This window comes from Bombina bombina, chromosome 5 (assembly GCF_027579735.1).
Source record: "Bombina bombina isolate aBomBom1 chromosome 5, aBomBom1.pri, whole genome shotgun sequence".
NCBI lineage: Eukaryota > Metazoa > Chordata > Amphibia > Anura > Bombinatoridae > Bombina > Bombina bombina.
This window is the reverse complement of record NC_069503.1, coordinates 970292729-970320486: the sequence shown is the minus strand read 5'-3', so window position 1 is coordinate 970320486 and position 27758 is coordinate 970292729. Positions and strand designations below refer to the sequence as shown.

At 37.6% G+C, this 27758-nt stretch overlaps 1 protein-coding gene across 1 annotated transcript in view; it reads left to right on the top strand.

The window, feature by feature from the left end:
* Window positions 1-27758, top strand: part of MMP16 (matrix metallopeptidase 16) — a 539583-nt gene that overhangs the window by 268274 nt on the left and 243551 nt on the right. Inside the window, exon 3 of the mRNA XM_053715178.1 lies at window positions 15830-15952. Coding sequence (XP_053571153.1) covers window positions 15830-15952 — 123 coding nt within the window. The remainder of the gene's footprint in view (window positions 1-15829; window positions 15953-27758) is intronic.

The following is a 27758-nucleotide window of genomic DNA, read 5'->3' as shown; positions in this document are numbered from 1 at the left end:
AATAGGAATAATTGTTATTATTTTTGATAATTTGTTATTTTGTGTAATGTATTTTTTTTGTTTTGGGGTGGGTTTTTATTTTTAGATTAGGGCTCGGGCATTTCATAAAAGAGCTGAATGCCCTTAGGGCTGGAAAAAGAGCTAAATGCCCTTTTAAGGGCAATGCCCATACAAATGCCCTTTTCAGGGCAATGGTTAGCTTAGGTTTTACTTTATTTTTATTTTGTGGGTTTGGGGTGGTGGTGGGGGTTTGTATACTGTTAGGGGGTGTTTGTTTTGTAGCCAAAGAGCTGTTAACTTTAGGGCAATGCCCTACAAAAGTCCCTTTTAAGGGCCCTTGGTAGTTTATTCTAGATTATGCTTTTTTTTATTATGGGCTGTTTTTTTTTTTTTTTTTTTAAAGGGTATTAGAATAGGAATAATTTTTATTGTTTTGTATAATTTCGTTTGTTATTTTTTGTAATGGTAGTTTTTTTATTTTTAGTAATTTTAGTGTTTGTTATTTTTTGTAATGTTAGTTTTTTTATTTTTTGTAATGTTAGGTTTTAGTGTAAGGCAGGTTAGGGTTTATTTCACAGGTAAGTTTGTATTTATTTTAACTAGGTAGTTAGTAAATAGTTAATAACTATTTACTAACTAGTCTACCTAGTTAAAATAAATACAAACTTACCTGTGAAATAAAAATAAAACCTAAGCTAGCTACGATATAACTATTAGTTATATTGTAGCTAGCTTAGGTTTTATATCACAGGTAAATATTTAGTTTTAAATTGGAATTATTTAGTTAATAATTATAAGTTTAATTTAGCTCTATTTTAATTATGTTAAAGTTAGGGGGTGTTAGGTTTAGGGTTATGGTTAGGGTTAGGTTTAGGGGTTAATAAATAGTTTAATTTAGGTTGTTGCGATGTCGGGGCTGACGGTTTAGGGGTTAATAGGTTTATTTAGTGGTAGTGATGCGGGAGGCCAGAGGTTTAGGGGTTAATAGCTTTATTTAGTTGTGGTGATGTCAGGGAGCGGCGGAATAGGGATTAATAGATTTATTATAGTGTGTGGGCGATGTTGGGGTGCAGGGTAATAGGAGTTAATAACTAGTATAGTGGCGGCAATATCGGGAGCGGCAGATTAGGGGTTTATAGCTTTATTTAGGTGGCGGCGATATTGGGGGCAGCAGATTAGGGGTTAATAACATTATGTAGGTGGCGGCGATGTCGGTAGGGGGCAGATTAGGGGTGTTTAGACTCGGGTTTATGTTAAAGTGTTAGGTTTAAACATTATTTTTTTTTTCCCCCATAGACATCAATGGGGCTGCGTTACGGAGCTTTTCTTTCCGCGATCGCAGGTGTTAGGCTTTTTTCTGACCCGCTCTCCCCATTGATGTCTATGGGGAAGCAAGCAAGAGCACGTCAAAACAGTGCTTGGATTGTGTGCGGTATGGAGCTCAATGTAACCATATCGCACGCACAAGCTGGCTGTTTGAAAGCTTGTAATGGTTGCGCTATAGAGTGTTAATTAACGCAACTCTTGTTCCATTCGTTAATTTCCCTATAGCGCGCATAACTCGTAATAAGATACAGTGAATTTCATGTCTAAATGGACAATAATAAATACAGATTTTCTACGAATCAGTAAATACTTAATTGTATGTCAGGAAACCAATAACCCTTTAATAATTCAGTCAGTGGTTTATGATAAACCAAAGTTGTTAATGGGCTCAATTTTAACTGAACATAAAAGTATCTTTTTTTTTTTGTACTTCCATTGAATTCAATATGAGCCAAAAATGACCTTCCTTTCTCGTAAAAATAAAATACAGACAGCTTTGTAACTGCTTTTTTAACACCTATTGGCTAGATAACATCATCGTAAACTGGGCCCAAGATTTTGAATAAAATGAATTACAGTAATATTATTGCTTATTAGCCATGTAAAAAAAAAAACTTTTTTTTATAAAAACCAAACCATCACTCCCTCTAGTGCCATTTAATCCTGACCACCAGCCCCTATTCTGTACCTTTTTTAACTCTGACAAAACAATTGATGAAAAGCTGTACAGCCCACTCCATAGACTCAAACAAGAGCACACTCCTACTGCTCTGCATTCCATTGTAGGTGCTGATCTCAGAGCATTCTTAGCTGTTGATACTTATGCACATATGTGTGCATATGCTTGATTGACAGGTAAGCTAGTGCGCGGTGTGTACACAACAATACGCTCTAGTGTAAGCTCTCAAATCTGCACCAGGATTTAGAACAGGCTAAAGCAAACTTTTTTTTAATGTACTTTGTATTGTGCTGCTACAGGCATGATTAAGAATACTAAGAGACAGTAAAGTCAAGACTGAACTTTTATTATTCAGATAGAACATGGAATTTTAAACAACTTCCATAATTACTTCTGTTAACACATTTTCTTTGTTCTTTTGTTAGCCTTTGTTGAAATGCATACCTAGGTAGGCTGAGGGCAACAATTTACTACTGGTAGCTAGCTGAACACATCAATAGCCTAATGATCAAAAACTCACAGACATGGAGAGAGACTTCTTAGATCATCTCGTCTGAGCAGAGAGCTTTAGATCCTCAGACCCCAAGTGAGCCAATGAAAAGAGGCATATGCAGCCACCAATCTTTAGCTAACTCTAAGATATTAACTGCTGCCCTTTAGTCTACCTATATTTACTCTTTAACAAAGTATTGATCGGCTGTTCTCTGGTAATTAAAATATCAGTTGTTTTTTAATGAATAAAGTTACAAATGCATAACCTCAGGTTGTCCAGACACAAATGAGTTAATTAAGTCGCCATGGAACTCCTTAGAATCCTACAATACAATATTACCACTTCACTATTGCATCCCAAAACAGACATACACGTATCCCATTTCATGACAACCCAAATATGTATTAGTCCCACAAGTGCTCACCACGGGCATACAATATAGTGGAAGCCTAGATCAGGGTTGGGGTATGAGCCAGAGTTACATTTTATTTAGCAGAAAGGCATAATTCAAAGTTTCTTTTATGAGATTGTTTCAGATTTTAAATGTTACTTTCTTCTTGTGGATGTCATACATATTCTCATTTTCTTGTTTTTCTTATTTCTTTCTGACTCTTGAACCAGAGTAATTGCAGTACATTTATACTTTATGAGTTTTATTAAAAGTTGTTTTTTGTTTTATACGTGAGCAAAGATAGATGGCATCCTGTATTATTTGGACTCATTCTTTGTGGAATCTATAATGTCAATCAATAATCTTGTATGCACTGTTATCTGTTTATTTGTTTGTTTTTTCTTTATATTGTATACATTATTTTTATTAATAAATGTCTTTCAAATAAAAAAATGAATTCCTTTAATTAATTTTCATTTCCATTCTCCAATTGCTGATCTCAGATGATACAAACATGCTGATTGGTCGGTACACCCTGCACATGCGCTTGAATGACAGTGGGTTAGATTCATGGAGGTTTGTTAGACTGCTATAGGGTCTTGTTTTTCAGGCATATTGATGTTCTAAATTAATAAATTATAACATATTTGCATGTCTGTTTTTATTAGGGTAAAGTAGTCTCGCTAGATAAAATGAGGTGTCTCAGAAACCTTACAGATGTGTATAAGAGGCTGGTCATGTTTTAGAAACGTTCCGAGGCTCAATCAGGATTTTTCACCAAAGCTAGTTCAAGCATGCGGTATCAATAAAGACGTGAATGCCACTGTGATGTATACAGTCTGGCATTCATGTCTTACTATTTCAAAGCTAATGAGGTTTCCTTGTTTTTATTATTATTATTATTATTTTTCTTCCATAAGGCAGGGAGAGTCCACGACTTCATTCCTTACTGTTGGGAAATACAACACCTGGCCACCAGAAGGAGGCAAAGACACCCCAGCCAAAGGCTTAAATATCCCTCCCATTTCTCCTATCCCCCAGTCATTCTTTGCCTTTCGTCACTATAGGAGGTAGCAGAGAAGTGTCAGAAGATTTGGATAGTCCTGTAATGGGTATGTTCCCTTCGAGAAAGGACTGGAGTTTTAAGTAATCATGTCAACCTCTCAGTGAGAGTATTGAGGAAAGTTAGAGTCTGGAGATGCAGGCAAAGGTTTTTCTGCGAATCCATCCAGACTGTCGCTAATAGCTCCTGAGCAATCAGTGTTGACGAGTTTTACTGCATGCTGCTATACACTCAAGTCCATGTCAGAAGCGCTGCTGCAAGACTGTCACACTTTTTTTAGGCTCATAGACTGTGTGTTTTTTACTTTCGTTTTTGAAGTGTTGCGCAGCTCATAATAGCTTGGCGCCCTTTTTCATAGCAGGGGAAGTCCTGTCTTACGTACCACGTGACAGAGTGCAGTCTATTTAATTTCCTAAGATCCTGCTGCAGACATCACTCCTGAGGAGAGAGTTTTCACTGTTAGCTGTCTGGGTCTAGGAGGTGGTGAGTGCCCCAGCCATTGGGAGTATTAAGGTGCCGTTTTTTAAATAAAAGCATTTCCTTTTGATTGTCCTTCTGTGGGTATATACAAAGCTATGGATGACTCTGGTACTACATTAGAAGGTTCAACTCCTTCTGCACTGATTAATATTTCCTGTTTATATTGTGAGGAGGCTGTGGTTTGCCTGCCTACTCAATTTTGTTCCATTTACCTAAATACTGTTCTAAAGTCTAAGAAGGGAGACAAGCCTGCTAATACTCATAGCGCTATTAGCCCTTCTGAGCCGTCTACTTCTCAGGAATCTGGGTCCCGAGAAATTAGTACCCTTTCTACATTACCTGCTCCACATGCAGTTCCCCACGGCTCAACTAATCCTCCATCTGGAAGGGTTTTTTTTCCAGCGGACTTTACTGCGCAGTTACAATCAGCAGTGTCTGCGACCCTGAGTGCCCTACCTTGCTCTAACAAATGCAAGAGAAAGGTTAAACATAGTTCTCCTGACCTAGAGTCATCTAAATATTTGTACTAGAAGAAAAAGAATACACCGAAATAGCACTCCCAGGTCACTTGGGAGTCAATTGTAGGAGCAGGCTATCCATTTGATAGATAATGCAACCTTAGAACGTCTCTAGGAGGCATCTCTGTACACACAATATTGCCATACTGACTTATTTTGACTATAGTCGGAGCTTGAGAGTAATTTTAAATTCTATTTTTCCTATTTTTATCTGCAAACCCCAATAAAAGTTATATTTTAATTTTAGTTTAGTTTTTGTCTCCCCTTATTCCATCATTGGATCACCAGATCAAAGTTAACACAATCTTATTGTTCCCAAGTGACCTGGGAGTGCTATTTCGGTGTATTCTTTTTCTTCTAGTACCAGTAATCAAGAATTTACACACAGCACCCATACCTAGCCAGAATAATTGGCTATCATTAAACAAGGCTATATCAGCCGGTTAGATACTAAACTTGACAGGTCTCTCACACACCAGTAGTGCCATTGGTAATCTTTCTTTGTGAATAAGTCATCTAAATATTTGTCATATTTAGCTACAATATCCCAACTATCCGAGGATGAGTAAACCTCTGTAGCTTCAGAGGGTGAAGTTTCATAGTCAGAGACTTCAGTTACTAAACCTCCTTCAGCGGAGGAACTCTCCTTTAGATTTAACATTGAGCATCTGCGTTTTTTTATTAAAGGAGGTTCTGTCTACTCTAGAAGTCCCTGAGGAGCCTAAGATCCCTAAATTAAACAGGGTTTACGAAGATAGGAAGGTCCCTCTGATTTTTCCTGTGCCAGTTAAGATGGCGAACATTATTAGTAATGAATAGGAAAGAGTAGAAACTTCTTTTTCCCCCTCATCTACTTTTAAAAAATTATTCCCGGTCCCTGACTCTCAATTAGATCTGTGGGACTCCATCCCGAAGGTGGACTGCACTATCTCCACGCTGGCCAAGCATACTACTATCCCTCTGGAGGATAGTTCTTCTTTTAGAGAGCCTATGGATAAAAAATAGAAGCTTTTCTAAGGAAGATGTTTCAACATACATGTTTTTTTTATTTCAACCAGCGGCATCTGTAGCTGTGGTTGCTGGAGCAGCTTCCTACTGATGCAACACTCTGTCAGAGCTCATTGAGGTGGAGACTCCCCTCGAGGACATTCAGGAGAGAATTAAGGCACTGAGAATTGCTAACTCCTTCATATGTGATGCGAATATGTAGATTATTCGCATAAATGCAAAGGCTGCTAGTTTTGGTTTTTGAATATGACTTCTAAATCTAGACTCCTTTCTCTTCCCTCCATTATCTCTACAGTTACCGGAGAGAAAGGTGCCCTCTTACCGCAGGATAAGAAGAATAGGCGTAAGGGACGGCAACTGTCTAATTTTCGTTCCTTTTGCGCTGACAAGTCACATTGACAGCAATCCTCATCCAAGTCCATGCAACCCAAGTGTACTTGGAAGCCGGTTCAGTCCTGGAATAAATCCAAACAGACTAAGAAGCCCACCGAGAACAAATCAGCAGGAAAGGGATGCCCCTGATCCTAGATCGGATCAAGTAGGGGGCAGACTGTCTCTTTCTTCAGGTACTTGGATCCTTGGGTCCTTGAGGTTGTATCTCAGAGATACAGGATAGGATTCAAGTTTCATCTGCCCAGGGGCAGATTCCTACTCTCCAGTCTTTCGACAAGACCAGAAAAGAGGGCTACCTTCCGGATCTCTCCTCTCTAGGAGTAATTGTCCCGGTACCTGCAGCAGAAAGAGGTTTGGGGTTTTATTCAAACCTTTTCGTGGTTCCATAGAAAGAGGGAACTTTTTGTCCAATTCTGGACCTAAAGTGCCTAAACAAGTTTCTGAGTGTTCCCTCTTTCAAGATGGAGACAATACGGTTAATCCTTCCTCTGGTTCAGGAAGGACAGTTTATGACCACAATAGACCCGAGGGATGCATACCTTCACGTCCTGATTCACAGGGAACATTTCGGTTCCTGAAGTTTGCTTTTCTGGACCAGCACTTCTAGTTCATAGCTCTTCCGTTTGGCCTAGCTACTGCTCCAAGGATATTTACAAAGGTTCTGGGGGCTCTTCTAGCCGTTGCCAGAACACAAGGTATTGCAGTATCGCCTTACCTGGATGATATCTTGGTACAGACACTATCTTTTCATCTAGCGGAAAAACATTCAGAGTCCCTTCTTCTTCGATCACATGGATGGAAGATAAACTTGGAAAAGAGTTCCCTTACTCCAAGTACAAAGGTGAATTTCCTGGGAACTATAATAGACTCCATATCCATAAGAATATTCCTCACAGATCAGAGACGTTGCAAGCTAACTTCTGCATGTCTTGCCCTCCAGGCCTCCTCAAGACCCTTAGTGGCTCAGTGTATGGAGGTAATCGGACTCATGGTGTCCTACATGGACATCATTCCTTTTGCCAGATTCCATCTCAGACCATTACAACTATGCATGCTGAGACAATGGAATGGCGACCATTCAGATCTGTTTCGCTCTCCTAGTGGCTCTGTCCAGATCATCTGTCCCAAGGCACATGCTTTTTGAGACCGTCCTGCGAGATTGTGACTATGGTCCCAAGCTACTCCGGCTGGGGAGTCATTTGGGGTGCCAAGAAGGCACAAGGTCAATATTTTGGAACTCCGGACAATCTTAAATGACTTGAAGGCTTGACCCCCTTCTAGGTTTGTCCAAGTTTATCAGATTCCAATCAGACAATATAACCTCAGTTGCCTATATCAACCATCAAGGGAGATAGAAAAGTTCCTTGGCTATGAGAGAAGTATCTCAGATACTAGAGTGGGCGGATTCTCACAAATGTATGCTGTCAGTGATCCACATTCCAGGTGTGGACAACTGGGAAGCGGACTTCCTCAGCAGGCAATCCTTTCACCCAGGGGAATGGTCTCTTCACCCGAGGTGTTTGCAGAGATATGCAGTGAGTGGGGGACACCGGAGATAGATCTCATCGCATCACGCCTCAATTCTGATTGCTTTGTCGTGGCTGCGAAGGATGTGGTTTGCGGATCTGGTGGGGATGTCCTCATCTCCTCAGTGGAGGTTACCTTGTCGCAGAGATCTGCGGATACAGGATCCCTTGGTTCATCAAAATCTAGATTCTCTGAGGCTGACTGCGTGGACATTGAATGCTTAGTCTTAGCCAGGAGACGGTTTTCTGAGAGTGTTATCGACACTCTGGTTCAAGCTCGTAAGCCAGTTACTAGTCATATCTACCATAAAGTGTGGAGGACTTACTTGTACAGGTGTAAAGAGCTTGGCTTTTCCTGGCATAAGGTTAAGGTTGCCGGGATTTTATCTTTTCTCCAGGATGGACTGGAGAAGGGCCTATCTGCTAGTTCCCTGAAGGGATAGTAATCGGCCCTGCCGGTGTTACTGCACAAAAGATTGGCTGAGCTTCCGGATGTGCAGTCCTTAGTTAAAGTGAAGGTCAACTTCACTCAACTTCCCCACGTCATCAGATAAACTTTTGTTGGAGCGCTCAAAAGGTAATGATTTTAAAAAATAATTAAATCTAAAAAATTTGATGAATTCAATCCAACCTCATTTTGCAAAGTTTATCCGATGTTGTGGGGCAGTTGAGTGAATTTGACCTTCACTTTAAGGCTCTGGTTAGGATCAGACCCGTGTTCAGATCTGGGGCTCCACCTTGGAGCCTCGATCTTGTTCTTAGTGTTTTGCAGCAGGCTCCTTTTGAGCCTATGCATACTGTTGACATTAAATTGTTATCTTGGAAGGTTCTTTTTTGTTGGCTATTGCCTCTGCGCACAGAGTTTCTGAGATTTCTGCTTTGCAATGTGATCCCTCTTATTTGGTTTTTCATGCTGATAAGGCAGTTTTATGCACTAAACTAGGGTTCCTCCCTAAGGTAGCCTCGAATCGTAAAATTAATCAAGAAATTGTTGTTCCTTTCTTGTGTCCTAATCCTTCTTCAGCAAAGAAATGTTTGCTTCACAATCTAGATGTGGTTCATGCCTTGGAGTTCTATCTTCAGGCTACTAAGGAATTCAGACAATCTGCCTCTTTGTTTGTCATCTATAAGGGGAAGCATAAGGGGCAGAAGGTTACTACGACTTCCCTATCTTTCTGGTTGAGGAGTGTAATCTGTTTAGCTTATGAGACCAGCGGGATGACAATCTCCTGAGAGGATAACAGCTCATTCCACTAGAACAGTGGCTTCCTCTTGGGCTATGAAGAATGAAGCCTCAATGGATTAGATTTGTAAGGTGGCTACCTGGTCCTCCTTACACACTTTTTCTAAATTTTACAAGTTTGATGTGTTTGCTTCGGCTGAAGCAGCTTTTGGAAGAAAGGTTTTGCAGGCTGTGGTGCCCTCACAATAGGGTCCGCCTCTTTTTTATGTTCCCTCCCATTATTTATTCAGTGTCCTCTGGAGCTTGGGTATAGTTTTCCAAACATTAAGGAATGAAGTTGTGGACTCTCCCTGCCTTATGGAAGGAAAACATAATTTATGCATACCAGATAAGTTCCTTTCCTTCCTGGCAGGGGGAATCCACGACCCCGTCCATAATTTATTGTTTTTATGGGCGGCTCCTTTTTTATATTATTTTTTCTGGCACCTTTTTATACCCTGATGTTTCTCCGACTTTTCCTTGTTCCCTCTGCAGAATGACTGGGGGATAGGGTAAGTGGGAGGGATATTTAAAGGGACACTGAACCCAATTTTTTCTTTTGTGATTCAGATAGAGCATGCAATTTTAAGCAACTTTCTAATTTGCTGCAATTATCAATTTTTCTTTGTTTTCTTGGTATCTTTATTTGAAAAAGAAGGCAACTAAGCTTTTTTTTTGGTTTAGAACTCTGGATAGCACTTTTTTATTGGTGGATGAATTTATCCACCAATCAGCAAAAACAACCCAGGTTGTTCACCAAAAATGGGCCGGCATCTAAACTTACATTCTTGCATTTCAAATAAAGATACCAAGAGAATGAAGAAAATTTGATAATAGGAGTAAATTAGAAAAAGCTTAAAATGTCATGCTCTATCTGAATCACAAAAGTAACAATTTGGGTTCAGTGTCTTTGCCTCCTCCTTGTGGCCAGGTGTTGTATTTCCCAACAGCAAGGAATGAAGTTGTGGACTCTCCCTGCCAGAAAGGAAAGAAATTTATCTGCTAAGCATAAATTATGTTTTTCTTAAACTGTTTTCTGTTAGAGTGATCTGTTTTATAGAGGTTAAAATTTATTTTTTTGTTTTGTCATGCCTGTAGCCTTGCAGTGTAACTAGTTCTATTCATTCAGAAGTGAACTGTTACAAGATAGATGCAGCTCCATGAATTATAAAGGAGCTGATCTCTCAACTATAGTTTATTAAATTGATCATTATTGCTAAGTTTGTATCTTTATTGTGATGGTGTAAAATAGCCCTGGCATGATTTTATGGTCCTTTAGTTGAAATAGTTTTTATTGGTTTTACAAAATAAAAGACGAGCAAAATAATAAAAAAAAGAAACAAGAAAAATATCTTATGACACAAGAAGAAACATGGTCAATCAACAAAACTAGTTGTACTGGTGCAATAATATCACATACTCCGAGTACAGAACTTGCATGTACTGCATTGCTAAGATACATTTGCTGTATTAATCAGAAATTTCACAACGCAGTCTACTAATTTTTATGGTCCTTTAAAGGGACATAACATACTAAATACATTTCATGCACCTCCCACTAATTATGGGTGCCGCCATTTTGAAACCTAGGTTCACTGCCGGTATCTGAAGGAGAGTTGCTGTAGATGTGCAAACACATCAGCACTGAAATGTAGTGAAAGCTAAATTTCATTATAGTTGTACTCAAGACTCAAGTCATGACTAGTGTGTGGCGGGAAATTACCTCAATACTATGCTCATGTAATCTAATGTTTGATGTACTTTTAATAAATTGCCATTAATTATTTAACTGATGATGACAAACCTGATTAGGACTTCAAGTATATGTTTTCTTTTTCTGTAATATGTTCTAATAAAATTTGATAGTATTGTGTTTTTGCTTTATCCTACTGCTTCATTCATTTGATGTAGTGAACTCACAATGAGGTAAGGCTTTATTTTACTAAATGACAACTAAAAATGCATGCCAGTGGGACTTTTACTATCTTGCTCTTTAAAGAAATAAATGTATGTTTTTTTAAACAGTCTGTTTCATTATTGTAATAAAAAAGCACTAAGCGGTGGCTTATACTTAAAGGGACACTGAACCCAATTTTTTTCTTTTGTAATTCAGAAAGAGCATGCAGTTTTAAGCAACTTTCTAATTTACTCCTATTATCAATTTTTCTTCGTTCTCTTGCTATCATTATTTGAAAAAGAAGGCATCTAAGCTTTTTTTTGTTTTCAGTACTCTGGACAGCACTTTTTTATTGGTGGATGAATTTATCCACCAATCAGCAAGGACAACCCAGGTTGTTCACCAAAAATGGGCCGGCATCTAAACTTACATTCTTGCATTTCAAATAAAGATACCAAGAGAATGAAGAAAATTTGATAATAGGAGTAAATTAGAAAGTTGCTTAAAATTTCATGCTCAATCTGAATCACAAAAGATTTTTTTTGGGTACAGTGTCCCTTTAATAGAAATCATAGCAATATGTACTATTCATCTATTTAAATAGATTTTACCTTTTATTTATGTTTTTTAAACTTAATTTGTGCAGTGTCCATTACTTCCTGTCACAGCCCTACAAGGAGGCTGTGTTCTCTACAGGAAGCTTATCTAGCATGATGTTGTAAAATGTATAGTTGGTTTAGTATTAAGTGAATAGACTAGATAAATAGGGAGTCAGATTTGCTCATATTTAGACCTGCCAGAATGAAACTTAAAGGCACATGAAACCTAAAAAATGTTGTTCATGATTTAGATAGAGCATGTCATTTTAAACAACTTTACAATTTACTTATGTTATTAATTTTTGCTTCATTCTCTTGGTATCCTTGTTGAAAGAGCAGCTATGCACTACTGGGAACTAACTGAACACTTCTGGGGGTCAATCACAAGAGACATTTATGTGCAGCCACCAATCAGCAGTTAGCTCCCAGTATTGTATTTCTGCTCCTGAGCCTACCTAGGTATGCCTTCCAACTAAGGATACCAAGAAAACTAAGCAAATTATCTTATAGAAGTAAATTGGAAAGTTGTTTAAAATCACATGCTCTGTCTGAATTATGAAAGAAAAAAAAGTTATGTTTCATGTGCCTTTAATGTCCTTTTAAGTTTAAAAAATGTTCCACTGTTATCACACTGGGGTCAGGGGCTACAGTGCAAAAATTCTTAGTGCTAATTTTGCAAGAAAACAAGTAGGTTGTTTGCTGTGTTTTACACAATATGTTTACTTTGAGTTAATATATGTGTTTTTCCAAAGGAGCATTGTTTAATATACCTTTAAAGAGCAGTGTATATTTAGATTTTGAATCCATCACAGGTAGTGGAACTAGGGTACCTTTGAGTGCTAACGACGGCTCTGAGCCGTCACAAATTGTCCCAGTCAGTTACTGACGACGGCTCAGAGCCGTCGCTAGCACTTACCCACCTTGAGGGCAATCTGGGGGGCTTCCACCTACTACCACTTACAGATTCGCATGGTGACATCACTGCACAACTTTATTTAAAATTAACAATGGACAATATAGGGAAATGGGGGCATGCTGCTTAGAAGCCTGTATCTCAGGCATCTAAGCAGCTACAGACCACCAAGACCCACCATTGGAAAGGTAATCATCTGATCTTTCCAAAGTCTTGAGGATCTGGAGAAAAAAAATGAAAAAAAATAAATATATTTAAAAAAAAAGTAAAAAAAAAAAAAAAGCTCAAATCCAGCTTAGCACCCAGAAGGGAAATGGCAGCCAAAGGGTTAATACCAACCATGCTCATTAGCATAACTTTGCATAAATAATTATACAATACTAAATTAGGGAACTAAAGCCTCTAGGGTAGATTTTAGATTACCATTGGTTTATATCTAGATTCTAACATACTTATTCCATGGCCGGTATTTCCTAGCATAGTAGCATACAGTAGTAAGAACATTAAAGTCAACACCCTGTAATTACAATATTTTTCTGCTGTAATGCAATAAATGATATGGTAAGGGATTGTGTATACAATTTATTATTAGTATCAGGTATTTGTAGAGCACCAACAGATTCCGCAGCGCTAATTTAATTAATTTAATTAAATTAATTAACTCCTTGTTTTCTGTTATTGTTATCTCCACCCACCACGTGCCCTATTTGAATGAGGCAATCTGGACTTAGACAAGGCTAGCTACTGTAACACAATTTGTTATATGACAATGTCTGCTGAGGACAGCTAGGGACAGATATATGTCAGGGTTAGGCTTGCAAAGTCTGTGTGCTATCAGTTCTCAGAATTAAAAAATCTTCTACTTTTCAGGATCAAAGGGATTCTCTTTCATGATTCAGTTAGAGCATGTGGTTTTAAACAATTTTCTAGTTTACTACTATTAGCAATTGTCTTTGTTTTCTTGGTATCTTTTGTTGAAAAGCAGGGAAATATGCTCAGGACCATTTCTGGAGCACTATATGGCAGCAGTTTTGTAAAAATGTTATTCAGATGGCAGCAATATGTCCTGTCATGTAGTGCTCCAGATGCCTACTTAGGTATCTAATCAACAGAGAATATCATGGGAATAAAGCAAATTTGATTATAGAAGCAAATTGGAAACTTTTTTTTAAATTGTATGATCTGTCTGAATCACAAAAGAATACATTTTGGGTTTTATATCACTTTAAATGATTGGAAAGAATGCAAAATAAATAATTGAAGCATAACGTCAAAGCTATTTTACTAGACACAATTAAAAATTGTCTACATTTATATCAAAATGTCCTTTTATGTAAAAAGCATTCAATGATCCTCATTCCATTCCTGCTGCAGTTATATTATTTGCTGGTATAATAGCATATTAAGTTTTTCCACAAGATTCCCGATGCAGCCTCTTTTTGCTCAACATGTGCCTTTCACAGAGAAGAGCTTTCCTGAAGCATATCAGTCTGATCCTGACTTAACAGTACAGTCCAGCCCCAAAATATCAGGCAATACCTCTCTGAACGAGAGAAACAGCAAAACCCCAGACTTCCCTAAGAGTCATAATTTGCATAAATAAAAAGAGAGAAGTGCTCAACCTGGGAACGAACAATAGCATAATAGCTTGTTCTATAGCTAGTTACCACCCAAGAAGCAGCCTTGTTTTGCTCAACATGTGCCTTTCACAGAGAAGAACTATCCTGTAGCATATCAGTCTGACTATACAAGCTGAAAAAGGTAATCTGCTTAAAAGCAGACTGAAGTAAAAGAGAGAGTCATTGTTGACCTCATTTGCATATCTTACCCAGAATCCTTTGCTGCATTGGAAACAATGTATCCAGGTTTTCTGTGGGGAAAAGCAAGCCTTCTGACTTGTCTAGATTTGTTAATGAACTACAAAATGAGTTATTTTCTCTACATTTTGTGCTTAGTGGAGTATTTTAAACTCACTTTTCGCCTCCCCATAATTTTAAATGTTGTTGTCAATATAAAATGCAAATACTCTAATCCCTTGTTTCACACAAGCCTCTTGTTACTATAACCTTATCCTAAAGTAAGCTGTATAACAGATGGTTTTGTAGAAACATGAGATGTTTTAACCTTACTTCTGTATATGATAATAATACTTGCTAAATCACATTTAAAAGCTTAAGTATGTATGATGGGATCAGTTGTATATATGAACTTAATATATAAATAAGTAATCACTTGATAGAAATTCAGGAGTTAAACACCGCTCTCCTATAGAAAACGGAAACAATAACCCAACATGATAGGAACTTGCATGCTGCAACAACACACACGTGTGTGTGTGCTCACGTACAGACACATACATACACATAAACACACATACACAATGATACACACACTCACACATACACAAGCACACATACAGACACACATACAGACAGATGCAAAAGTACAGGCACACATACAGACAGATGCAAAAGTACAGGCACACATACAGACAGATGCAAAAGTACAGACACACATACAGACAGATGCAAAAGTACAGGCACACATAAATACATACACGCACACACATATACACATAGATGAACACACATACACAGATTTACATGCATAGACACACAGCCATACACACAGATGCAAAAATACAGGCACAGATACTTACATACATACACATAGATGCACACACCTACACATATTTACATGCATGGACACACAGCCATACACACAGATGCAAAAATACAGTCACAGATACTTGCACACATATGCGCACCCACACATACACACTAACACACAGTCACTAGAATTGCCAGCTCTCCTCCATAAAAATACTGGACAATTTGTCAGTGATTGGGCACAATGGTAATTAGGGTCAACAATGCCCCCATAATCTCTACCTTCGCCCCCACTCTTGATCACACGTGTATATTTTTCATAAATGAGCAGTAATTTTACCCCTTAGCTGCCAGTAGCATACAAATCAATAATTTGAGTTCTTTAGCTTCCAGTAACACAGAAGTGATTTGCCCCCCCCCCCCCCCTTAACCGCTCCCCACTACGTTCTGCTTCATATTTTCCTGGACAGGCTGTTGAATTCTGGACACCTGGTAACCCTAATCACACACCTATAAATGCTTCATTTATATAATTAGGAAATACCACTAAAATGTGTGTTCTTCAAAATTAGCTTTGTCATAGCAAACAGCACATCAGCACATGCCTTTGTAATAAACACTGAAACAAGAGTTGTTCCTAATAAATATACTGTTGGTATGTTTTACTTATGCTTCAGGGTACAACTAACTTCTTATAATTAACCTTTTACAGCTGGATGAAAAAACCACGATGTGGCGTGCCTGATAAAACAAGAGCTAGTGCCAGATTTAATGTGCGACGGAAACGATACGCCTTAACGGGGCAGAAGTGGCATCATAAACATATCACTTATAGGTAAAGTAAGATAAATAGCTTCAATTATGTAAAATCAATTCTGATATAAGTGTTATGATGTTAAAGTATCATGCTTGCAGTAGTTTGATGGTGTTATGGTTTACAGACACTGCACTTGCTAAATAGGGTCACCACCTCAGCCATGTTTTTGTTTTCCTGGACAGTTATGAGTTACACAGGCTGCAGGGTGTGCAGGGAGGAACATGCAATGTGCCTCTGGACAGCACGTGAATAGTGCTAATAGACAGCACTATTCATGTTCCTTCCTGCAAACCTTGCAGCATGTGTAACTCATAACTGTCAAGGAAAACATGGTGGTAATAACCCTATTGCCAAAGCAAAGCAAAATATTAAGGCCTAGATTCAATTGCTATTGGAAACAACTGTGCAAACTGGTGGTAGCAAGTATCTTCATTTAAGTGTAAGGAGATTCTTTATGATACCACCAGTTTACATTAATTACAACAGCAGTGCAAACTAGCTCTAATTTTCTGATTCTTCAAATGTATTACTTATATATATATATATATAAATGCTGTATATGTGTATATATATATATATATACTGTATATACAGTACTGTATATACTGTATGTGTATATATATATATATATATATATATATATATATATATATATATATATATATATATATATATATATATATATATATATACACAATTTAATGAAGTTTTAAGGGAGTAATTCTGCCTAAATATAAGATACTTTGCATACATGAACAGTTCCTATTTATTCATCAGAAATTAACTATTGAACTGATACGATCTGAATAGAAAATAAATCTTTAAAAGTATTTAAAACTGCATTTTAAAGACACAATCTTTGCAAACATTCTTGAGTTCTATCTATCTTATATCCTTTGCTGTGGACAGTTATTGACAGATATAAATGGCTTATTCACATATCAAACAGTCACTGTGTGTCAGGGTTCTGAATTCCACGGAATGCACTTATGCCGCCTATTTGTGATCAGTGGAATTATACAAATTGCAGGTGTAAACTACAGGAAGAAGAGGCAAAATAAATAATGAAAGCTCACTGCAACATTTTTTTCTGTATACATGATTAAACGTGTTGTTGAATTAAAAGGATATGAAACACACAGAATTAATTTTGTCATTTAGACTGAGCATACCATTTAACAAAAGTTTCAAATTGACTTATATGATCAAATTTGCGTTGTTTCTATGATATTCTGGAGCACTACATGGTAGGAAATAGTGCTGCCCCCTAGTGCTCTTGAAAATGGATAACATTCTTGCAAACTGCTGCTATATAGTGCTCCAGAAATGGGCCGGCTCCTAAGCATACGACCCTGCTTTAAAAAAAAAAAAAAAAAGATACCAAGAGATTGAAGAAAAATCGATAATAGAAATTAAATCGTAAAAGAAACATTTTGGGTTTCATATCTCTTTAAGTTTGGTGTTTAATGTCCATTTACTTTCAGGAATGTATGTTTTATTGTTTAAGAAATAATTTATATAATAACCAAAGAAAATGGATATTTTTTTTTAATTCAAACTTCAAACTTCATGAGAACACACTGACTTACTGAAAAATTAGTTCTGTTTAGTTAAACTAATACTAAATGCATGTTTATATGTTTGTACACAACTTACTGAAGTATTAGTTACTCATTAACTAATAACCACAGACAACTACAAACACAGACACATTTAAAGGGACAGTCAAGTCCAAAAAAAACTTTCATGATTCATATAGTATGTGTAGGTCATGTAATTTTAAACAACTTTCCAATTTACTTTTATCACCAATTTTGCTTTGTTCTCTTGGTATTCTTAGTTGAAAGCTAAACCTAGGAGGTTCATATGCTAATTTCTTAGACCTTAAAGGCCACCTCTGCATTTGATGGTTTTTTTACCACTAGAAGGCGTTAGTTTATGTGTTTTTTATATAGATAACATTGAGCTCATGCACGTGAATTTGCCAAGGAGTGAGCACTTATTGGCTAAAATGCAAGTCAGTCAAAAGAACTGAAGTAAGGGGGCAGTCTGCAGAGGCTTAGATAAAAGGTCACAGAGGTACAACGTGTATTTTTATAACTGTGTTGGATATGCAAAACTGGGGAATGAGTAATTAAAGTGAATGTAAATTTTGATGCTAAAGTTCCCGGTTTTTCAAACTTCGATTAAAAACAGGGGCACTTTAATTCATCAAAATTTACATTTCACTCCTGTTGTGAAAAAAAAACTTACCTTTTAAACTTCACAACAGCTCCAGCTTCCTCCACCCATTTCAAAGCCTCTTCCTGGGTCTAAAATGAGGCATCCGGCTTCCTCCAATCACAGCGTTGAATCAGACACTGATTCCCCCGGGGGGAAGCTGTGATTGGAGGATGACCTATCAATCATTTCTGACATCAGAAATGGCTTGTGAGACCGGAGGAAGCTGGAGCTCCTGTGAAGTTTAAAAGGTAAGTTTTTTTTTCACAACAGGAGTGAAATGTAAATTTTGATGAATTAAAGTGCCCCTGTTTTTAATTGAAGTTTTAAAAACCGGGCACTTTAGCATCAAAATTTACATTCACTTTAAGGGATTATCTATCTTTTAAAACAACAAAAATTCTGGTGTTGACTGTCCCTTTAACTGCAACAGAACAAAAGCTGGAGAAACTTCTGTGCTTGTTCAAAAGAACAGTGACACTCAGGGTGCAGTCTCTTTTAGCTTACTATGCCTTTCCCAGAGGATAAATATCCTTTAGCATATCAGTCTAATACTGCTATAAGGCAGTTCAGCCCAGAAGTACCAGAAAATTCTTCTCTGAATGAGGAAAAGCAACAAACCCCAGGGGTACAATTAGGCCTCTCTGGACCTTTTCAGTTAGGAGCAGTTGTATCCCTCCAGGGCCGATCCCCATCACGACACCATTAAAAACCCAGACAATACCACCAAACTCCCTGCCCTCCTCAAGACCACCCCCATACCAAGTACGTTTTAATCTAGAATTTAAAATAGACATAGATTTTGACAACAGATAGCTTTATGCATATACCAGGAATGCACATATTCCTTTAAAACATTTGTCCTTATCACCTCTATTGGAAATCTGTTCTATAAATAAAAATATATATAAATAAAATGTAAGTGAACACTTAAAAATACTCCTGAACCTTCTATTTTCCATGTTTGAGATCATGAGCCTTAATCTGGCGTTGCTTTTTTAATGCTTCCATTAATATACTTGAAGGAAGGGTCCTTTCATATAACCACTTTCTCCCCTCTCTAAGTAGCTACATACACATTAAAGGAATTGCACTATTTCCACATTTTATTTATGCTTTTGTGCAGTAACAAACATAGATCAATGGCTGCCAGTTGCACACACAGTAGTTAACCCCTTCTACAAGTATTTTATATGGATCATTTTTATCCCATTACAAAGAATGTTTTTGTAATTAAAAGATCTCAATATTTTTGGAGGAAATGTTACTCCCAGCGCCCAGCACCTATACATTAAAGGATTTGTCTCCTGTCTGTGACACAAATGATCCTGTAATGTATAGGTTCTGGGCGCTGGCTGCTTCAGGTCAACCGTCAATTGATGGCCCCATATTACATTTATCACTCAGGATTTAGGAAACTAAGTCAAGTCCAGGGATAGGCAAGGTGTCCGTACACGGACACTGATGTCCGTGACTAGATCTTGCAGTGTCCACCACAACCTTAGTATATCTTTTCTTTCTGATTAAATAATAGGAATTTTAAAAAAATATGTAGTGTGAATAAAGTTAGTGGCATGTCAAGAAACTGCTAGCGATATTGGGTGATTCGTTATGGAATAAATAAAGCCTGAGTGAAATACTGGATGTGTATCTGCATCTGTATAATAACACCCAGCTCTATACAAAGACACAGTAGTGACAATGGCACATGCGTATAGCCAGACAAGGGCTGGTTATAGGATCAGTGGTATCTGCATCAGTATAATAACACCAAGCACTATATAATGACACAGTAGTGACACTGGCTCATGGGTATAGCCAGAGTAGGGCTGCTGGTTATAGAATCAGTGGTATCTGCAACAATATAATAACACCCAGCACTATATAATGACACAGTAGTGACACTGGCTCATGGGTATAGCCGGAGTAGGGCTGCTGGTTATAGAATCAGTGGTATCTGGAACTATATAATAACACCCAGCACTATATAATGACACAGTAGTGACACTGGCTCATAGGTATAGCCAAAGTAGGGCTGGTTATAGGATCAGTGGTATCTGCATCAGTATAATAACACCAAGCACTATATAATGACACAGTAGTGGCACTGGCTCATGGGTATAGCCAGAGTAGGGCTGCTGGTTATAGAATCAGTGGTATCTGCAACAATATAATAACACCCAGCACTATATAATGACACAGTAGTGACACTGGCTCATGGGTATAGCCAGAGTAGGGCTGCTGGTTATAGAATCAGTGGTATCTGCAACAATATAATAACACCCAGCACTATATAATGACACAGTAGTGACACTGGCTCATGGGTATAGCCAAAGTAGGGCTGGTTATAGGATCAGTGGTATCTGCATCAGTATAATAACAATGGTTCACAAAGAGCAATGTGTTCAGGAAGAATCCCCCTCGGTTTCTTCAAAAGGTATATATAAGAATCCTTAAGAGCGGGGCATATAGTCCCAACTATCTGTATATAAGGGGACAAGCAGTCAAAATGTTCGTAGCATCCACAACAACGGATTCCAAGCTCACTCTCATACAGTTCTTGTATAATACAGTCCGCTGGTATCTGCATCAGTATAATAACACCCAATACTATATCATGACACAGTAGTGACACTAGCTCATGGGTATAGCCAGAGGAGGGCTGGTTATAGGATCAGTGGTATCTGCAACAGTATAATAACACCAAGCACTATACAAAGACACAGAAGTGACACTGGCTCATGGGTATAGCCAGAGGAGGGCTGGTTATAGGATCAGTGGTATCTGCATCAGTATAATAACACCCAGCACTATATAATGACACAATAGTGACACTGGCACATGGGTATAGCCAGAGGAGGGCTGGTTATAGGATCAGTGGTATCTGCATCAGTATAATAACACCCAGCACTATATAATGGCACAATAGTGACACTGGCACAAGGGTATAGCCAGAGGAGGGCTGGTTATAGGATCAGTGGTATCTGCATCAGTATAATAACACCCAGCACTATACAAAGACACAGTAGTGACACTGGCACATGCGTATAGCCAGAGGAGGGCTGGTTATAGGATCAGTGGTATCTGCATCAGTATAATAACACCCAGCACTTTATAATGACACAATAGTGACACTGGCACATCCATATAGCCAGAGGAGAGCTGGTTATAGGATCAGTGGTATCTGCAAAAGTATAATAACTCCCAGCACTATATAATGGCACAATAGTGACACTGGCACAAGGGTATAGCCAGAGGAGGGCTGGTTATATGATCAATGGTATCTGCATCAGTATAATAACATCCAGCACTATATAATGACACAGTAGTGACACTGGCTCATGGGTATAGCCAGAGGAGGGATGGTTATAGGATCAGTGGTATCTGTATCAGTATAATAACACCAAGCACTATAAAATAATGTTTTTAATTTCAAATGTACCTTGGTGTCCTTCACTAAGGTCTGTACTTTGAAAAATGTCCGCCACAGCCTTTGCCTGTGCCTATCCATGGTCAAGTCATTATAGTATGTATGACACTGACACTAGTGTATGCCCACTCCGGCCTCCGGCCCCCTCAGAGACCCCCACCATTCCTAGAAATGCCCGCTCCGGACCCCGACATCAGAGACCCCACCACCATTCCTACCTCACTCGTCGACTTCACTTATCGTCTGCGACTCTGTGGGCTGGGTCACTCACCTCACGTGTCTCAGATGGTGCAGACAGTGTGAGTGTGAGCCTGTGTCACTTAGAGTCAGTCAGGCTGCCGCGGCTCATCCCGCACGATTTCTCCCTTTCAGTCTCAGAGTGAGTGATGTCATAGGTAGACAGCGCAGCTGTGCAAGGCAAGTGAGCTCTGCCTCAGCGTCTCCAGTCCTCGACAACTCTCTGACTCTGACACCACAGCACGCACGGCGTGCTCACATTCTGAATCCCAGGGCCACTGGGCCAGCCATAGGCTATAAGCAATAATAGCCGGGCCAAGCCACAGAGTGGAACAACAGGTGTCTGTCAGGAAGTAGTAACTACTAGTAAAGAATAAGTTTAGTTGTGTTGCAGGCGCACCCCAAGCTAGATCAAATTTCCTATTTCAAGAAATAAATAATATATTTTTTTTTATCATAGGCATTCAGCAACGCTCTGAGCGCCCCCTGCTGGTGCGCCCTAAGGTGGCTGCCTATACTGCCTTATACAAAATGCCGGCCCTGTATCCCTCTATGGCATGTGAGCAAGGAGTCCATGCCTGGCTTCCCTTTTTACTCTTAGGGAGACCACAGAAACCACGGAAAATAACCACAACCCTACTGATGCAAAAGGTTTTGCCTCCATACATGCAAAACCAAATATGTTTAATTTTTTTCCAGCATAGGAACATCCATTTTTCACAAAAAAACTGTGATACATTTGAGAATACAAATTTTAGATACAACAGTTGTCTTTAATGTATCTTTTAAAAGCCAATGTCTTTATCCATTTGGTCTTAGTGGCTCATTGAATTTTTACTTTAAGATATAGAAATTACTACAACAGTGCGACTCTAGGCAGGGCCCTCTACCCATTTGATCCCAATAATTGCTACCTTGTATACTGCCTATGTTTATAGCGCTGCAGAATCTGCTGGCTCTCTACAAATAACCAATAATAATAATAAAAAAAGGCATTAGATAGTGCTAGACCTCCCAAGCTTCCTGGATTGGTCATTTTCAGTTTCCCGTAGCCAAACAAATTACTGCTCTGATTAGGGTTAGAAGTAGAAACAGCATAGAGAAAGTTACATTAACCTATCTCAACGGAGATTCTATCTCATAGGGTAAAAAAAGCCAAAATAAAGACCATATTAAATAAAAATTTAGTACAAAGTACCCATAAGCAGAAAGCAGAGTATCATATCAAAAATAGCCATGCAATAAAGTATCATATTAGCTGTGTGAAATTTGTTTCAATATATTAACATCTTGTTTGTTGTAATTAGTTTTTAATAGCCAATCTCCATCCACCTTATTTGGATGATCTAATCTGGACTTTTTCCTGAAGTATATACAGCTAGTCACGTTCTTTTTGTTAGCAAATCCTCTATTGTTTTGCAGTCTGTAATCCTATAATCTCTGCTGAATATATAATCTCAAAATGTTTACTGTCTATTTAAAGAAGTATGTGAAGTATGGATATAGTACATATAGAGTAAGTTATTTTATGTTACATTTAGGTTTTTTACATTTCTTTTTGAATATTTGTGCATTTATGTTAAATGTATGTCCCTACTAATTTACTATTACTAAAATATAAAGGAAAAAAATATTATTATTTTTACTGCCAATAATAAATCTACATTCCACTGAAAAAAAATATTGGTTACACTTTACTCTGAGAAAATCAATGCTTACAAACCACCCATCAATAAAATGCTGTATTTCAGATTTGAATACAAATTTGTACTTTCCTGTAAGGCTTCAAATTGTGTTTTTCCACATCTTATGCTCATTTATAGATCACTCTAATGAGGTCTTTTATAGCCTACACCGTCTCCATTTAAAAGGCTGGGTCTTTAAAAACAAAAACTAAATTGATTGCAACCTTCAAGTTAATTACATAGCATGCAATAGAGCAGTTTGCAAGTCATTTCACAAGCAAGTACTATCAGAATAGCAATTGTTTGGCTGTTCTTTAATGGAGAGCGTATACAAATGACTAAACTTTTGGTCATTTAAAGTGCTTATCCCTGTTGCTCAGAACTCCAATTATGAGAGTCATGAATTTTCAAGGACATAGATTCGCAAACAGTCAATACAGTGTCATCTGCAGTAAAGGAAACATGTTTCTAGGTTAGGTACAGTAATTACATTTTCCAGAAGAATTAGCATTAACTTTATCATTTTCACCTGTGACTTAAAGGTCTTACAGTTAAGGGGAAAAAAAGACAGCATTTTTCTGCATGATGAGACACAATTGCTTTGTCCAGATTGAAAAAATTATAAAATTGTTATTGCATTCATTTATCATTTTCCAGCCCAGTGAGTGGAATAGTAATATTACTACATTTGAGCTTGCCTTGTATTTACAATCAGAAATTTGAACTTGGGGAGTCTAATATATTCCTTAATGCTGTGTTTCAAATGTACAGTGTCAGCAGTTTTATATATCTGATTATACTGAAGAATGTTTACAGTATTTAGCTTAGCAATATTATTTTCTTCCTTCTTTAAAGGGACTGTGAAGTGATGATTTATAGGTACATTAAACATAAGCATTTATCAACAACTACACACTGTATGTCAAAATATTTTTTTTAAAATCGTTTAACACTATTAATCAAATGTAAATGGTTCTGCAAATCAATAGCAGTTCAGGTATAATGCTCAGCTCTTGAAAAGCCTGGTGGAATCCATGTTTCTGGTCTCATTTGTTGTGGCCAATTATAGATGTAAATTAGCGTGTTCCCTAGTCTGATGCATTAACTATAATTCATCACTTCAGTATCTTGAGGACTACAGTGCAGGTAACATTTAAAATATTCATGTTTCATTCATGCATATTTTAAATGAAACTTACTCTGTACTTGCAGCTAAGGGGGATAATAAAATTCCTCCTCCTGCCACTGTCCCTTCAAACCTTGTCTAGTATAGTCATTCCCCCTGACCACCCCCACTACTACCCCTGTCTCTACCCAGGGGCGGAACTACCATTGGTGCAGCAGGTGCATTGACACCAGGGCCCAAATGCTGGGGGCCCATTTCAGCTAGTTTATACATAGGTGTGTGTAGAACAAGTACAATCATAATGCACAGGAACCTTTTATTAGTGCAGCTTGCAGATCTATCTATATTATTGCTACTGCCTACTAGTAAGTTACATTTGCAGACATCCCAACTCTGATTGAAGTTCAGGGAGCCTCCCTGACTGTAATAGCGGCTCCCTGATGCCAGCAAATGGAATGCAATCTCCCCAAATCTGGAAAAGTATTTCTTTAAGGAATGCCTTTAGTTTCAGGGACATTATAGAACCCTTAAAGCTGCATCAGTAACCAACCCCCCCCCCCCCACTTATAATAAAACACAAATAATACCTTATATTAAACTTTGTACTCTAAAATATTTATGCACTCAACGAGTGTACGATCACTGGAAAATAGGTTTGTTGTATGTGGTTGTGCAATAAAGCTACTTTTTTAATGTGACTTTAGTGGGAAGCTACTTTAATGATGTCTATCTTATTTAGGGTTTCAAGGTGTCCAATATATAATCGGAAAGGGGGGGTGGCGGCGCAGTAGCGGGTGAATTCACCTCCCTGAAATTTGTTTTTGCAGGTTGGGATGTCTGCATTTGTGGGGCCCCAAAAATGTTTTCACCAGGGCCCTTTGTTGAGTAGGTCCACTACTTTTTCCGTCCACATAACACTAATGACTCTGCCAGCATTCCTCATTACCCCAACATTTTTAGTTCAAGAATTACCCTAGGGGGCCTATGGAGTTTGCAGCGACATGCTGTTTTATTGAAAAGATACACAACTAAAACATGCATTTTAATGATTTTATTTATTTATGTATCAAATTATTATTTATTTTAAAATGTATCATGGAAGTGAGGTTGATTGCTAAATGATTGCAAGCAACTTGTTAAAGTTAATTTTTTTCCTCTTTATAAACTAAGTGCTGATGCATGCATGCAACTTCCACCATTTGCATTTCCAGTCCATTTTCAGAGGTATTTGAAGTGTTTAGTGTGATTTTTTGTGAGGTGGTTAATCCATTTGCAAGGTTAGTAAACCTAGTCAACGTTTGGTTTTCCAGACACCTTGCACTCTGCTAAATCCATGTCCAAAGGAAAAAAGGTGGGAAAAGTCCAAACATTTAAAAAAAATACTTTTATTTAGCTTAGAACATAACCTTTATCAGCATGGTTAAAAATCTAATTTCACTCGTAGATGCACATAACATTTCATGCAATTTTACTTCAAGGAACATGAAACCCAAAGTTTATTTTTCATGATTCATACGTAGCATACCATTTTAAATAATATTTAAATTTACTTCTATCAAATTTACTTCATTCTTTTTGTATCCTTTGCTGAAGCAGCAGTGTTTGCACTACTGGGAATAGGGTTTTCACCTCAGCCATGTGTTCCTGGACACTTATGAGTTCAGGTAGGAACATGAATTTCAACCCTGGAGAGCACACAAATAGTGACACTAAGCAGCGCTATTCATGTTCCTTTCTGCACACCCTGCAGCATGAATAACTCATAAGTATCCAGGAAAACATGGCCGAGGTGGCAATCCTAACTGGGAACTAGCTAAACATATCAGATAAACCAATGACAAGAGAAATATAGTAGTGAATTGTTGGTTCTTAGCCTACATAGGTATGCTTTTCAACAAAGTATACCAAGAGAAGGGAGCAAATTAGATAACTGAGGTACATTTGAAAGTTATTTAAAATGGTATGCTCTATCTAAAGCATGAAAGAAAAAGTTGGGGTTTCAGGTCCCTTTAAATAGTACTTTGTTACTTTGGGTGCCAATGTAAATAAAACACAGAGCAATTAAAGTATTTCAAGTTAATATTGTTTTCTGTATCTTAACAAAATGTTTTCTCAAAATACCTGAATAGTTCTGGGTAGAATATTGATTAATAAATTTACAAATCAAATGTCTTATAATTATGGATATTATTTGGTCACTACGATGTGTTGCATATGTAGTCACATGCAAATAAAGACAAAAGAGGCAGAAAAATGAACTTAATTCAGATCATTTCCACTAAATCTTAAAGGGCCATTAAACCCAAAATCTTTCTTTCATGATTCAGATAGAGAATAAAAATTTAAACAACATTACAATTTACTTCCATTATTTATTTTGCTTCATTTTTTAAATATCCTTAGTTGAAGATAAAGCAATGCACATGGTGAGCCAATCACATGAAGCTTCTATGTGCAGCAACCAATCAGAAGCTAGTGAGCATATCTAGATATGCTTTTCATCAAAGAATATCAAGAGAATAAAACAAATTAGATAATATAAGTAAATTAGAAAGATGTTTAAAATTGCATTCTCTTTCTAAATCAAAAAAGAAAAAATGTGGGTGGCATGTCCCTTTAATTTAATGTAATAAATGAACAAAGCAAGACTAGAAAGCAACCAAACTACAAAGAGATTAATGAGGTAACCCGATGGGAAGTGTCGAAAGACAAAAAAAAGGGTAGCAGAAAATGAAATCTATATTTGACTAGAAGCAATTCATTTGTTTCAATAAGCCATACTGCGAGACAAAAAAAGTGAAAAGACCTTTTCTCCGTTTGGCTTTGATTGATGCTCGCTAGAATGAAACGATTCAGGTGTAACAAATCATACACAATTGTAGGCTCTTTATTTTTACAGGGCCCTGACAAATTATGTATTTTTCCCTAATTAACTGATTAGGATGGTTTATGTATGCATGAGTTTCATTTTGAATGTGGTTCAGCGGTAGTGTGGTTTCATCTTCTTAAAGTGAAACAGTTACACGGAATATCTCATTTGTTATCATGCATATGCAAGCATAGCAATTACACGTGTTAAAACCATGCTGTGCACGGGGAAAACAAGCATTTAAATAAAAGCCGTTT